This window comes from Chiloscyllium plagiosum, unplaced genomic scaffold (genome assembly GCF_037043375.1).
Source record: "Chiloscyllium plagiosum isolate Xiang-an unplaced genomic scaffold, Cpla_swu_hap1 HiC_scaffold_4, whole genome shotgun sequence".
Lineage (NCBI taxonomy): Eukaryota > Metazoa > Chordata > Chondrichthyes > Orectolobiformes > Hemiscylliidae > Chiloscyllium > Chiloscyllium plagiosum.
The window spans coordinates 127,801,317-127,815,939 of NW_028270142.1; the positions used below are offsets into that span (position 1 = coordinate 127,801,317).

The 14,623-nt window shown below is 39.3% G+C and overlaps 1 protein-coding gene across 5 annotated transcripts in view; it reads left to right on the plus strand.

The window, feature by feature from the left end:
• Positions 1 to 11,760, plus strand: part of slc45a4a (solute carrier family 45 member 4a) — a 75,226-nt gene extending 63,466 nt beyond the window's left edge. For 4 of the 5 annotated variants that reach the window (XM_043687819.2, XM_087986637.1, XM_087986638.1 and 1 more), the window contains exons 6-8: positions 5,095 to 5,194; positions 7,336 to 7,547; positions 7,992 to 11,760. In XM_043687819.2, coding sequence (XP_043543754.1) covers positions 5,095 to 5,194; positions 7,336 to 7,547; positions 7,992 to 8,342 — 663 coding nt within the window. In that variant the 3' untranslated portion in view covers positions 8,343 to 11,760. The remainder of the gene's footprint in view (positions 1 to 5,094; positions 5,195 to 7,335; positions 7,548 to 7,991) is intronic. The other variant, XM_043687822.2, reaches the window with a different exon arrangement.
• Positions 11,761 to 14,623: the final 2,863 nt, after the last annotated feature.

The following is a 14,623-nucleotide window of genomic DNA, read 5'->3' on the forward strand; positions in this document are numbered from 1 at the left end:
TTTCTTACAGAGAGCAAAATTTATTTTTTAAATGGGTACTTGACTGGTTACCTACAGCAGGTTGTATGTTCCCTTTTAAGTTGAAACTGACTTGTATCTGAAATATGGACCATATAAGATCATTTAATTTGCTTTCTTTTTCCTATGATCTCTCTGTGCTTTCCCCCCCCCCCCCCACCCCCCACCACCACCACCAAAAACATCTACAACAGAATTTAAACCACGGCACAGTGGTTAGCACTGCTGCCTCACAGCGCCAGAGACGTGGGTTCAATTCCTGCCTCAGGCGACTCTGGAGTTTGCACACATTCTCCCCGTGTCGGCGTGGGTTTCCTCCAGGTGCTCCGGTTTCCTCCCACAATCCATAAATGTGCAGGTTAGGTGAATTGGCCATGCTAAATTGCCCGTAGTGTTAGGTGAAGGGGTAAATGTAGGGGAATGGGTCTGGTTGGGTTGCGCTTCAGGGGGGCCGGTGTGGACTTGTTGGGCCGAAGGGACTGTTTCCACACTAAGTAATCTAATATCAGTGAATTGGGAAAGGAGCAATGATGTTTTGTTGGACATCTTTTGGATGTTGCAACCACAGTAGTTAGTAAGTATTGTAGATTGATTGAAAGCAGGAAAAGAGGGAAACAAATGATTTATGAACATAATTGCATTCAAAGCTTTTAACTGAAAATTTAGCTGCGACTGTATTAGTCATAGAGTAATAGGAAACAGACCCCTCTGTCCAACCCGTCCATGCCGACCAGATATCCCAACCCAGTCTCGTCCCACCTGTCGGCACCCGGCCCATATCCCTCCAAACCCTTCGTATTCATATACCCATCCAAATGCCTCAAATGTTGCAATTGTACCAGCTTCCGCAACTTCCTCTGGCAGCTCATTCCATACATGTACCACCCTCTGCGTGAAAAAGTTGCCCTGTAGGTCTCTTTTATATCTTTCTCCTCTCACCCTAAACCTATGCCCTCTAGTTCTGGGCTCCCTGACCCCAGGGAAAAGACTTTGCCTATTTACCCTATCTATGCCCCTCAGCCTCCGACGCTCCAGGGGGAACAGCCCCAGCCTGTTCAGCTCCTCCCAATAGCTCAAATCCTCCAACCCTGGTAACATCCTTGTAAATCTTTTCTGAACCCTTTCAAGTTTCGCAACATCTTTCTGATAGGAAGGAGACCAGAATTGCACGCAATATTCCAATAGTGGCCTAACCAATGTCCTGTACAGCTGCAACGTGACCTCCAACTCCTGTACTCAATACTCTGACCAATAAAGGAAAGCATACCAAATGCTGCCCTCACTATCCTATCTACCTGCGACTCTACTTTCAAGGAGCTATGAACCTCCACTTCAAGGTCTCTTTAAGTGTACACATCCTGCACTGATTTGCCTTTCCAAATCTAATGCGCATTTATCTAAATTTAAACTCCATCTGCCACTCATTGGCCCATCTGATCAAGATCCTGTTGTACTCCGGGGTAACCTTCACTGCCACGACACCTCCAATTATTGTATCATCTGCAACTTACTAACCTCCTATGTTCATATCCAAATCACTTATATAAATGACACAAAGCAGTGGACCCAGCGTCAATACTTATGGCACACCATTAGTCACCGGCATCCACTTTGAAAAGCAACCCCCCTCTTCCACCCTCTGTCTTCTACCTTCGAGCCAGATCTGTATCCAAATGGCTAGTTCTCCCTGTATTCCGTGAGATCTAACCTTGCTAACCAGTCCACCATGGGGAACCTTGTCAAATGCCTTACTGAAGTCCATATAGATCATGTCCACCACTTTGCCCTGATCAATTCTCTTTCTTACTACTTCAAAAAATGCAATCAAGTTAGTGAGACATGGATTCCCATGCACAAAACCATGTTGACTATCACTAATCAGTCCTTGTCTATCCAAAAACATGTAAATAGTATCCCTCTGGGTTCGCTCCAACAACTTGCCCACCACAGATGTCAGGCTCACTAGTCTATAGTTCCCTGGCTTTTCCTTGCCACTTTTTCTTCAACAGTGGCACCACGTTTGCCAACCTCCAGTCTTCTAGCAGCTCACCCTGTGACTCTCCATGATACAAATATCTCTGCAAGGGTCACAGCAATTGCGTCCTGCGGATTTATCCATCTTTATGCATTTTAAGACATCCAGTACCATCACCCCTACAATTTGGATATTTCCCCACATTCCATATCTTCCATGACCTTCTCCACAATAAGCACTGATGCAAAATACTTGTTTAGTATCTCTCTCTTCTGGGGTTCCACACAGGCTACCTTGCTGATCTTTGAGGGGCCCTATTCTCTCCCTAGTTACCCTTTTGTCCCTAATTTACAGTATTCCTTTGGATTCTGCTTAACCTTATTTGCCAAAGCTATTTCACGCCCCCTTTTTGCCATCCTGATTTCCCTCTTAGGTGTATACCCATCTTTATAAAGATTCATTTGATCTCTTTTGTCTAAGACCGACATATGCTTCCTTTTTTCTCAATAGATCCCTTGTTACATTAGAGCCAGTCTCGGTACCAGAAACTTGGCTGTTCATGCTACAATCCCCTGAGTCCATCAGCATCTACATTTTCCAAAACAGCGCACTTGTTTGAGATGGGGATAGCCACAGGAGATTCCTGCACTATCTGCCACCTCCACCTTTCCTGGAGGGAACCCATCTGCCTGATTGTGTCTGTGGTTTTTCTCCCTTCCTATAACTGCCATTCATCACACACCCCTAGCCCCTGTAAATTCCTCATTGCCTCTAACTGCCATTCCAGCCAGTCTATGTGATCTGATAAGATTTGTAACCAAACACATTTACTGCAGACATAATCATCAGTAACATGGAAACTCTCCCTAATTTCCAAACGTCCAACAGGAAGAGCATGTCACTCTCTACTAAAGGCTATCTTTGCACCTTAACAATCTACAGACCCAGAAAATAGCGTAGTCGTGCTGCTCGAATAAACAGCACTCCAGGCTAATTTAGTACCAATATTTTTATATTAAAATTTTAAGAGCGAGATCGCAATAAAACATAACCAAAAAGGTCTCTGTCTCACTCTATTGCAGATTCTTAAAATAAAATGTCAGCAAGGTTGCACATAATAACCTTGCACTAATCTGTTTCTGTGCTGAAAGCTCTCCCACACAGGTTCCTCCGAGGTCAGCTGTGATTTTTGCGGTTGGTTAATTTTTCTTGGACACACTCCCATGACCAGGAATAATTGAACTCAAACAGCAAAGGCAGTAGCTGTGCAGATTCTCTGCTATGTCAGATAGCAGTGTAGGTTTCTTTTTCTCTGTCACTGACCATTTGGACTCTACCTTGGTGTCTCTTCCTCCTTTTTAAAGTGTCGTTGTTTTGATCTTTTTTTCTCCAAAGTTCCAAAACAATACGCAGCTTATAAAACAGTAATTACTGCTCCTGGAATTTGAGGAAATCTGCTCCATACCTAAAATACCTCCAAAAGGAGCAGATATTACAGCCACATTTTTAAAAATCTTATTCTTTATCTTGGATTGTCCCTTTAGAGTCATAGATGTACAGCACGGAAACAGACCCTTTGGTCCAACCTGTCCATGCTGACCAGATAAACCCAACCCAATCTAGTTCCACCTGCCAGCACCCAGCCCATATCCCTCCAAACCCTTCCTATTCATATCCCCATCCAAATGCCTTTTAAATGTTGCAGTTGTACCAATCGCCACCACTTCCTCTGGCAGCTCATTCCATACACGTACCACCCTCTGCGTGAAAAGGTTGCCCCTTGCGTCCCTTTTATATCTTTCCCCTCTCACCCTAAACCTATGCCCTCTAGTTCTGGACTCCCTCACCCCAGGGAAAAGACCTTGTCCATTTATCCTATCCATGCCCCTCATAATTTTGTAAACTTCTATAAGGTCACCCCTCAACCTCTGACGCTCCAGGGGAAACAGCCCCAACCTGTTCAGCCTCTCCCTATAGCTCAAATCCTCCAACCCTGGCAACATCCTTGTAAATCTTTTCTGAACCCTTTCAAGTTTCACAACATCTTTCCGATAGGAAGGAGACCAGAATTGCACGCAATATTCCAATAGTGGCCTAACCAATGTCCTGTACAGCCGCAGCATGACGTCCCAACTCCTGTACTCTATACTCTGACCAATAAAGGAAAGCATACGAAACGCCGCCTTGACTATCCTATCTACCTGCGACTCCACTTTCAAGGAGTGAAAGTGGAACCTGCACTCCAAGGTCTCTTTGTTCAGCAACACTCCCTAGGACCTTACCATTAAGTGTATACTTCCTACTAAGAAATGCTTTCCCAAAATGTAGCACCTCCCATTTATCTAAATTAAACTCCCTCTGCCACTTCTCAGCGCATTGGCCCATCTGGTCAAGATCCTGTTGTAATCGAAGGTAACCTTCGTTGTCCACTACACCTCCAATTTTGGTGTCATCTGCAAACTTACTTTAAACCCTTTTCTCCTGCACCAGCTCCTCAGCTATTCCAATTGATTTGCAGAGGGAGTGGTTTAAATAATTCTTCCATTTGCAGGTAGCTACCCCTGAGAAGTTCCAAACAGTGAATGCATAGCTAAGTTTCCAAAATAATTTCGCAACTAATGAAATCTGTATTTGTTCTGTATGTGGAAAAATTAGAATCAACAGAATATAGGATAAGATTGTTTAGAAAACAGTAGTTTTACTAGATTTTTGACATACTCCAAATCTTGATCTTTAATAGTCACGGTGGTGATAGAAAAGCATAGCTAGTCACGCAGCATCCAAGGAGTCGGAGAGTCTCAGTTTCAAGTATAAGCTTCTCTTAAAGGCCAAATTTGCTTAAAACAGATACGTGTGAAGATTCGCATTATTCATAGCTTGATGTTGATATGAACCTGTTGCCCTAAAGCTTAGTATCTTCCTTTCTCTGTACATCTGCCTTCCCCTCCCCACCCCCACCACACTCACTTCAGTTTCATGGTTGTAGGGTATGTATGTTGAAGCAATAGCAATGCATATTCAGCTAATGAACTGCAAATGCCAATATTTGTCGCTAATGTTACTGTTGGCCTAATCAGATTCTTCAATTTGTTTCTTCACAGGGTCCTCCCAATTCTACTGAGCTGTGGAACTATAACACTGGTGTACAGATGGGATGCTGGGGGCTAGTTATTTATGCAGTTACTGCTGCCATCTGTTCAGGTTAGTAATGAGGCTAACTCAGCCTGAATCAGGCTAAAGTATACCTTTAAAATTCAGTTTTTGCGCTAAACCTAAGGTTTTCCTGTGAGTTTGCCATGGTCAATTGCATGAATCTGCTTGGTATTGTTTCAGGAGAATTTTACTTCGTGGTTTGACTGCTGTCAACTTGGAAGAATGATTTGAGCTGGAGGTGAAAGGTGGCAGGGCAACAATGTGCAGGTCATGAATGGAGATTAGTTGTTAGACTCTTTAGTGCTGGCAATTGTGTCCAAATGTTTTCATAACTGCACGGTATGCTGTCCTTTTGTTTGTGTAACACTGCTTTTGGGAGCCATAAAAAGTGTTTTTAAAGAGGATGTTTTAACATGGCAATGAGTAAGGAGATATTGACTTTAGCACAGCATGGACACCATGGTGCACAGAACAGCAAAGCACTAAAACCTTTGTAAATGCAGTGTTCTAATTTATTATTGTGTATTTTTCCTACTGTGACAGAATTCAGTTAGTCATGTTCTCTTAACAGCAATAGTTATGATGAAGAAGAATATTGAGTTTGAAGATTAAATAAAATTCAAAGTTTTAGTATGAGTTATTTTGTTTATTCTTTTGATGGGAAGGGGATTTTACTGGAAAGGCCAATATTTGTTGCCCATCACTTTTTTGCCTGAATGCCTTGCCTACCCATTTGAGGGTAATTAAAAGCCACATTGTTGGAGTTTTGGAATGACGCACACCCAGACCTGATAAGAATGATTTCCTTTCCTAAAAGACGAGTGAACTAGATGTATTTTTAAGATGTTTGTCACCATTACTGAAACTAGTTTTCAATTCCAGATAAATAATAATTTTAAGCTATGCCAACCGCCATGGTGGGGTTTGAACCAATTTCCCCACTGTGTGTTTACCACTGCCTCTAAATTGCTAATTCACTGATGTTTCCACTATACTATCTCCCAAGTGTATAATGTTTTTTGGGCCAGGGCAACTCTTGAAAATAAACTAGCCATATTTGTTTTGGTTCGCCAAAGTCTGTCTCGGTGTGGACCTGCTGATTGAGATGCTTTGGAGGCAATGTTTTGGATAACATATCCTTGTTATGAATTAATATCTCTCTGAAATGCAAGATGTTGCTGAGGCTCTTTATCTCTCTCCCTCAGGGCAAACATAATGCCAAATTTCCATCAATTGTTTACTTTTTGCTACAAGAGAAAAAGGTGCTGACTGGTTGACAAGTCAGATGGTTAGCTGAGGTGTTGCTGTGGTAAACTCCAACAGGGCCCATATGCTCCCAAGCTGCTTTGGTTGTTTGTAATAATACACAGTACGGACTGAACTTGACCAGCGTACATTTATAAAACTTGAATCAAAACATCATCTGTTCGATGTGTTTCATTGTTATCCAGTTCTGATTGCATTAAAATCATTCTGTTTATCGATAATCCAGACTTTACCCAGGAGCTAGTAATTGAGGCATTATAGTAGAGAAAGTGGAGTCCATTTGCTAACCAATTCTTTGTCATTTTGGCATTCTTGTGTTGTCTTGATGAGAGACTTGGCAGCATGTTTTCTTCCCCCCCCCTCTCCCCCCCCCCCCCCCCCAAACAATCTTCACATTTTGTACTCCCAAGAGGTAATGTCTTTTCTGAATTTTGCTTTCTAAAAGATAGACTTTGGCGATTGCTTCTGGAAAACAACTAGTTGGTCATAATGGTATTAAAATGTTAAAAGGGTCAGTAAATATGCCTCTATACTTGAACAGTAAATTGTACCAAAACAGTATTAAAACTAAATGACAAACACTGTTGGAATGTAGATGTTCTCGGTTTTTGACTAGTTTGCACATGTATCACATGAATTCAGTTTGCTGAGCATATATTGCAAGTTGAGCTGTGCAAAACAAGTTGATATTGGGCAATTTCCCTTTCCTCTATTCTGTAAAGATTGGCAGGTATGAAAAGATCAGGGCGACTAGCTTTTTAACTGAGTGAGTATTGTCAGAATGTTAAAACTAAATTATCTGGGAAAACAGTAATTTTCATATGTTGAAAGCTCTTAATTGAAATCCATTTTCTCTCTTCACGTTTATAATGTATCTTGTTTGTTTTCACAAATTGCCAATTTTATTTTTCTTTGCCTTGCAGCTATTTTGCAAAAGTACCTGGACAATTATGATTTGAGCATTAAAGTTATCTACATACTGGGAACACTGGGATTTTCAATTGGTACTGCAGTGATGGCTATTTTTCCAAATGTTTATGTGGCAATGATAATGATCAGTACTATGGGCATAGTGTCTATGAGTATCTCGTATTGTCCGTATGCTCTTCTTGGGCAATACCATGAAATGAAAACGGTAAGCAGTATATTTAAATTTTTTTTGCTATCATATTTTTAGAGTTGTAGTACTTGGTGACAGTATTTTTAAAGTAGTTTAATCTAAATGTGGGTTGCAAATTTCAGTACAATTAATTAGACTTGAGTACAGATGATCCTTTGCTCTGTTGCTCAATGTACTGAATGACATATAACAGGATTGAGCATTTGAGCCTATGATTGAAACCAGAAAGCATTAAACAAGCTTATGTTGTTGAATTATTGGATAATTCATAAATGCAATTTAAATTTGGACAGACCAAAGTTCTTGCTGTTTGTAACTCGCGCAATTAGTGGGCTTGAGCCATCTAGTATTTAAACTGTTTGACTTAATTTTCAAAATGGTGTTGATTTATATTTTTCTTGGAGATGAATCTTCATTAACGAGCCTAGTAAAAATTTCTCCTTCTTTTTTCTTTTGCAGTATAGGAATCACAGCCCTGGAAACTCCAAGAGGGGCTTTGGTATAGATTGTGCAATCCTGTCCTGCCAAGTTTATATTTCCCAAATACTGGTAGCATCAGCACTAGGCAGTGTGGTGGAAGCTGTTGGTTCAGTTCGAGTTATCCCTATTGTGGCATCCATTGGTTCATTTCTTGGCTTTTTGTCTGCCTTATTTCTTGTCATATATCCAGAGAATCAGCAGGACACAGGAGAGGAAGATAATAGAGAGACTCTTATGGCAGAAGCAGACAAAAATACAGAGAAGCCAGTTGTTTTGAAGCTGACTCGTAAAGGCACCATCTCTAATGTGGAAATTGAGTCAGCTGTGTGAACTGGCACATTAGCAAAGCATTCCAGAAATTGCATGATCCGACATATGCAATGAATTCCTGTCCTCCTGCAGTCTTAACCCACCTTGCAAAAAACAAACAAAAACTAACTCCATTAGGTTCTGGTAAAAGTTTGCCCCAGCAATCTGGTATTATGTACTATAAAGCAAAATGGTTTCACGGACATTTTATTTTAAAAATAAGTTTTAAGTGAAAACTTTTCAAAGATTTGTGTTGATGTACCAAAGGCGGCTAGTCCATTCGGGGAAACAAGTTGCCTTGATTGACTGCAAACATACCATTTTGTAACTAGTAAAGCTTTTCTATTTTCCCTCATCAATCTATTTCCTAAAAAGCCACTTTGAAAAGTCTCCATTAATATTTGGTACACTGATAGGATTGAATTTTTACAGTTTCAATCTTGGCATAATTGGAATGTTAAAATTGTAATTTTGAACACTAAGGTGCCATTGATTTTTAGTGTGGAAATATCAGTTATAGTCTAATTTCTTTCCTGGGCAGTTTTAATTTTTTCAAATGGCATGATGCCTTTTATATGTCACCGTCAATCAGATAAGCTACAAACATATTTTATTTCTCCCTATAAATCTAGGAAGCAATCGGAAACCATATTTTCTCAAACCAGATGAGCATCATTAACTGGTTTTACTTATTAACTAATTGTGGCGAGCCATATGAAGAATAAGTTGTGTGAAATAGACAGCTGTCTTAGACATAGAACATTTGTATTAAATAGCTGAGACTGTTTTGTCTAATGTTCTCTGATAGGCAACCAGAAAATTGACCTCTTGTAAATGACCCTATGCTGTTATTACCTTATTCTAGATAGCAGCTGTCCAGGTTTTCCTTAGATTTTGAAAGGAGAAATTTATACTATAATACTATCTTTGTTTTTTATCTTCAATGGAAGAAGTGGAGATCAAACATCTGATGTGAACGCCAACACAATTGATTAAATCAAGACTAAGTGAAGAAATTGCCCCGAAAATACATATGGTTTACAAATCCTTACTGAGTTGTGAAAAAGATCTATCTTCATTGTGAATTTCTTGTACTCTGCTAGCTAGACATGTACACGTTCAAACTGTATGGTTTTACTCTTTCATACAAGGTTCTGTTCATCAATGCCTGTACGTGTTATGAGTTTTTAATTTTACAAAATAGGACTGTTCCTGCTAGTCTTTTTTGACCTTTTTTCCTCTTTCAGACTGATGGAGTGTCTTCACTGCTCCCAATATGGATTCAGAGCTTTAATTTGGTTTGAGACTGCTTTTGAGTTTGTGGTATTTCCAACTGATAGTCCCAATGCACTAGTCTAGAAGTAATGGTTTAGCAAATCCCTTTCTATTGAGGAAATCAATTTATGCCTGAAATTCTATCAATAGGAAAACAGATTCAGGTAGCCCAATTAAGGTTATATTTTACCTTAAAGTAAGGATGAAAGTTCAAGAAACGTCAGTCTTTTTGAAAATTAATCTGGGGCTAAAGAAGTCTGAAACTAAATGTGGCCTAGTTTTTGTAGATAAAATTGAGGTGGGTTGAAATTTGTCTATTACTACCAGGAAAGGACAGCGAAATGCAGAATAAAAGTAATTTGTTGTACAGGAACTCTTCATCTTGGAGTAAAAGAAAGCTACTTGTAAAACTTCAATCTTTTCAGGATTAATTTGGATTGCACCCACTAAAACATCATTCTCTCTGAGGGAGTGCTAATCGCTACCTTTTTTTGTTTTCTTTTTGCGTGCAGACGAATCAAATAAATGTTGCAATAATTTATCGATCTTTGTAAAATAGACTTCTGAATGCATGCAGAAACTGCTTTTTCATCATCAAGAAAACAATTATATTGCTGGTAAAATCTCTTCTAAAGTTCATTGCTCGTACTTGATGTTTGGGTGCAGTGCAAGGATGTGTTTGGAACAAAGGCATCATTAGTCAAACCAAATAGAAGATGACAAAGGAAGGACGTTTTTCAGATTCTGTAGTTCAACACGTTGGTTCTGTAGCATCATTATGCTGACTACTAAAGCAGAACTCTGAATGTAGTATACATGGTTTTTTGAAATGCTATGGCAATGCAACAGAAAAATTACACACAGGTCTACATCGAAAGACTTTTAAACATATTTTCAAGATCCTATTTATTTTGCAATTGTATTTTGAGTTTTTTTGTTTTAAAATACTACTGACTTTACCAGACCCAATCTACCAAAATGCTAACTTGTGTTGGGTGCAGTTTATATTTGAGTTGTTTTTAAAACCGGTATCTTCCTTGAATTTTATAAAAGTTAGCTTTCTTTTTTATACTTGTATGGGAATAAATTAAAGTGTAATGCTCTTTGATTTTTCTGAGCTTGTCAAAATTATAAATCTGTAGCTAACTCATGTCCAGCAAAAGTGGAACTTCTCACTGTTCAAACTGGACTTTGAAGATAATGGGAATGTGCAGTATTTTATGAATACTCGATGCAATTTGTAACCTCTGTCCTATGATAATGGGACAGAATGTGGGAAGAAAGCTATTCAAATACAAATTTAAATTTATTTATTGACAATGAATAAATCTTGTTTAATAGTATGACTTTTCACTTAATACAAAGAATTGAGCTTGGTTGCACCACCAGTAAAATGTATCCAGTTGATAATGTAGAATGTGAGCATGTTTGTCTTCAAAACAACTCTTCAATTATGGAGAATGGCCGGCTTGTTTGTTTTAGTTAACATGCCACAAAGATCTTGCATTTGACCCATCCACAAACAGCTGAAAAATGCCAAAACGCTGGTGATTGCTCCAGATTTGCACAGCATGTAAATGGTGTTTCTCTTCTGTATATTTAAGGTTCACCAAATTTATCTATGTTAATAGGTCTATGGATTTTAGGTGGCTACTGTCACCTTGTAATTATTGAACTGCACTTAGATGGAATGATGGAGGAAACACATCAAATGCCTCCAATATATACCAATCGCTTCTACAAAGGCATCTCATTTTAAATATGGTTCCGTAGTGAACTGGTCAAAAGATGACTGCTTTTTTTAATCAACTTATTAAGTTGGGGCACTATAGCTCTTGCTGAGTGGAAATATTAAATGTGTTAAACACATGCTTTAGTTGTTAAAAAAAGGGATGAAAGCAAAGAATGTGTAAGATAGAATGAAATGAGTGACTTAATGGCATAGACTTATTTCTATATTTTCAAGCTTTTTTGTTGGACAAATTGAAAATGAGTCATTGCATGAAACAGTGACTTTGTTAAGCACTTTCCATTTTAACTGTGTATTCAATTGATTTTAAAAGAAAATTAGAAAAATTCTATTCTTCCATATAGTGTTTCAATATATTCTATTTCATGAAAAATAAAAATTTCAGTGAAAATATTTTTGTCAATGTGCACTTAGTTCTACTGCTGTTTCTTTGTTACATAGTTTATACTCCTGACCAGTTGAGATTTGCTGACCTGTAAATTATCTCCTGATAAATTTGCTTAACTGCAAATAAACATCCACTGCATTGTGCAATCACATCAAATGTACTGGCAGTTGACCAGAATGCAAAACTCAAATTGCTCCACCAACTTTTTTAATTCTGCACTGTATAACCTGGTGTGGTTTCTTTCAAGGATGCTGAAGTTCAGACTGTGTAGTTATTGACTGTTCCGCTTGGTTTGTTATCTGAGCACCTTGATCCTGCTCATGATTGCTATAAATTCTAAATTGCTGCAATTTTACAGTTAAATGTTGGCTGAGGTTGTGTTCTGTATTCTGTCTTTACCATTTATTTCTCCTTTCTCCTCCATCCTTCTCCTTCCCAGTTTCATATTTTGCATCTTGACCCTTGGAAAGGGTAAGTAGCCATATTTTTGATAACCCCATGCCTTTCTGGTTGCACTATATCTGTCATCTCAACAATGTGTGCATCTTACCCTTGTTCCTCTTTAATATGCTGTTCTTGATTTTTTTTTTAAATTCATGATATTCTTTCAGGAATGGAACACTTAAGCCTGTTCATGTGACCCTATGGTAATTAAGCATATGGGCTCCCATGTGCACCTGCAAGCAGCTCTTGCATAGAACAAAATAAAACCTTCTGTAATAAAAAATCTGCCAAGGTGTTCTTGCTCCATTGAGTGCTGGCAGTGAATTCAGTCATTGCACAAGTGGACAATTTGTTCTACAGGTTACTAACTCTCTCGGCATTGAAAAAACTACTTGATGCCATCAAATTTAGTTCTCCCTAAGATTTCTCATTCAAATAGTTTGCTTGTGCAGTCTCCCACCCTACAGTATTTAAAACAAATGTAATCAAATGTCTTTGGTCTACTTTTTTTTTTCTGGAGAGAAAAAAAGACCTAATTCTCTGACCAATTGTTAGGATGGAGAGCTGTTAAACTTTAAACTTTATAATACTATAATCTAGATGACATCACTATCCCAAACCTTTTTGTATTGTTGCTATTTCATCTCTTATGCAGCATTCAAAACTGAATATTAATCTAGCTGAGGTTGACATGCTCCACAAAATTTTTTTTTTGTGGAATCATTCATCATAGCAAAGGAACAGGCTTTCAGCTAATTGTGCACATACTGCCATCTGCAAAAGCGGTTTGGTTAGTCTGTCCTCTGCCCTTTCCCAAACTTCCTGTTCGAATTGCAGTTATTTTCTCTATCAACCTGCTCAGAGGTGCTATTCCACACCTCTGGAGCAGGTCATGCTTCAACATATGGTACACTGGTAACGAACCAGGAAGTCTAAGAATCCTTCCCATTTTTGTTTCAATTTTTTTGCATCCATGCATCATGTGAAACCATATTCCCATAAACCCTTAAACAACATCTAGGAAAGAATATAAACTCTGATACTGTGAATTATAGCATGTAGCTAATTTTGAATATTGCACTAGCACTTCTTTCCAAGTCATTTTTAGATCCCAGAATCCCTACTGTGTAGAAACAGGCCATTCAGCCCATTGAGACCACACCAGCCCTGAACACCCCACCAGCCCCACTCTCTAACCTTTCCCTGCATTTCCCATGGTTAATCCACCTAAGCTACACATCTTTAGACTGTTGGAAGAAACTCTCTCAAACATGGGGAGAACGTGCAAGCCTCACACAGTTGCCAAGTGTGGCATTGAATCTGTGTCCCTGGTGCTGTGAGGTAGCAGTGCTAACCACTGTGCCAAACTTTGTGCAAAGGACAGTGATTTGGGAAGCCATCCCTATATTGTTAGAATGATTGACAGTTTACCTTGTAACCTGTTGATTTTGAACGAGAGTCATTATGTACAGCATGGAAATGGTCCCTTCTGTCTAACTTGTCCATGCCAACAAGATATCCTAACCAAATCTAGTCCCATTTGCCAGTATTTGGCCCATATCCCCCTCAACCCTTCCTGTTCTTATACCTACCCAGATGCCTTGTAAATGTTGTAATTGTACCAGCCTCCCCAATTTCCTCTGGTAGTTCATTCCATACACTCATTCACCTGCATGAAAATGTTGCCCCTTCGGTCCCTTTTATATCTTTCCCCTCTCGCCCTAAACCTATGCCCTCTAATTCTGGACTCCCCCACCCCAGGCAAAAGACCTTGTCTATTTATCCTATCCATGCCCCTCATGATTTTATAAACCTCGAGCTCACCCCTCAGCCTCTGCTCCAGGGAAAACAGTTAGCCATTCAGGCCTCCTATATTTAAAATCCTACCCTGGCAACATCCTTGCAAATCTTTTCTGAACCCTTTCAAGTTTCACAATATCCTTCCTGATAAGGGAATCAGAATTGCGCGCACTGTTCCAAAAGTGGCCTAACGCATGTCCTGTACAGCTGCAAAGTGACCTCCCAATTCCTATATTCAATGCTGTTACCAATAAAGGAAAGTGTACCAAACGTTGCCTTCACTATCCTATCTACCTGTGACTCTACTTTCAAGGAATTATGAACCTGTACTGGAAGGTCTTTGTTCAGCAATACTTCCCAGAACTTTTCCATTGAATGTACAAGTTCTGCTCTGATTTGCCTTTCCAAAATGCAGCACCTCACATTTATTTAAATTAAACTCTATCTGTCGATCATTGGCCCAGCTCGAGATCGTGTTGTAATCTGAGGTAGCCACCTTTGTTGCCTACTGCACCTCCAATTTTGATGTCATCTGCAAACTTATTAACTATACCTCTTCTGTTTGCATTCAAATCATTTCTATAAATGACAGAAAACCAGTGGACATAGCACTGAAGCTTGTGGTACACCACTGGTCACAGGCCT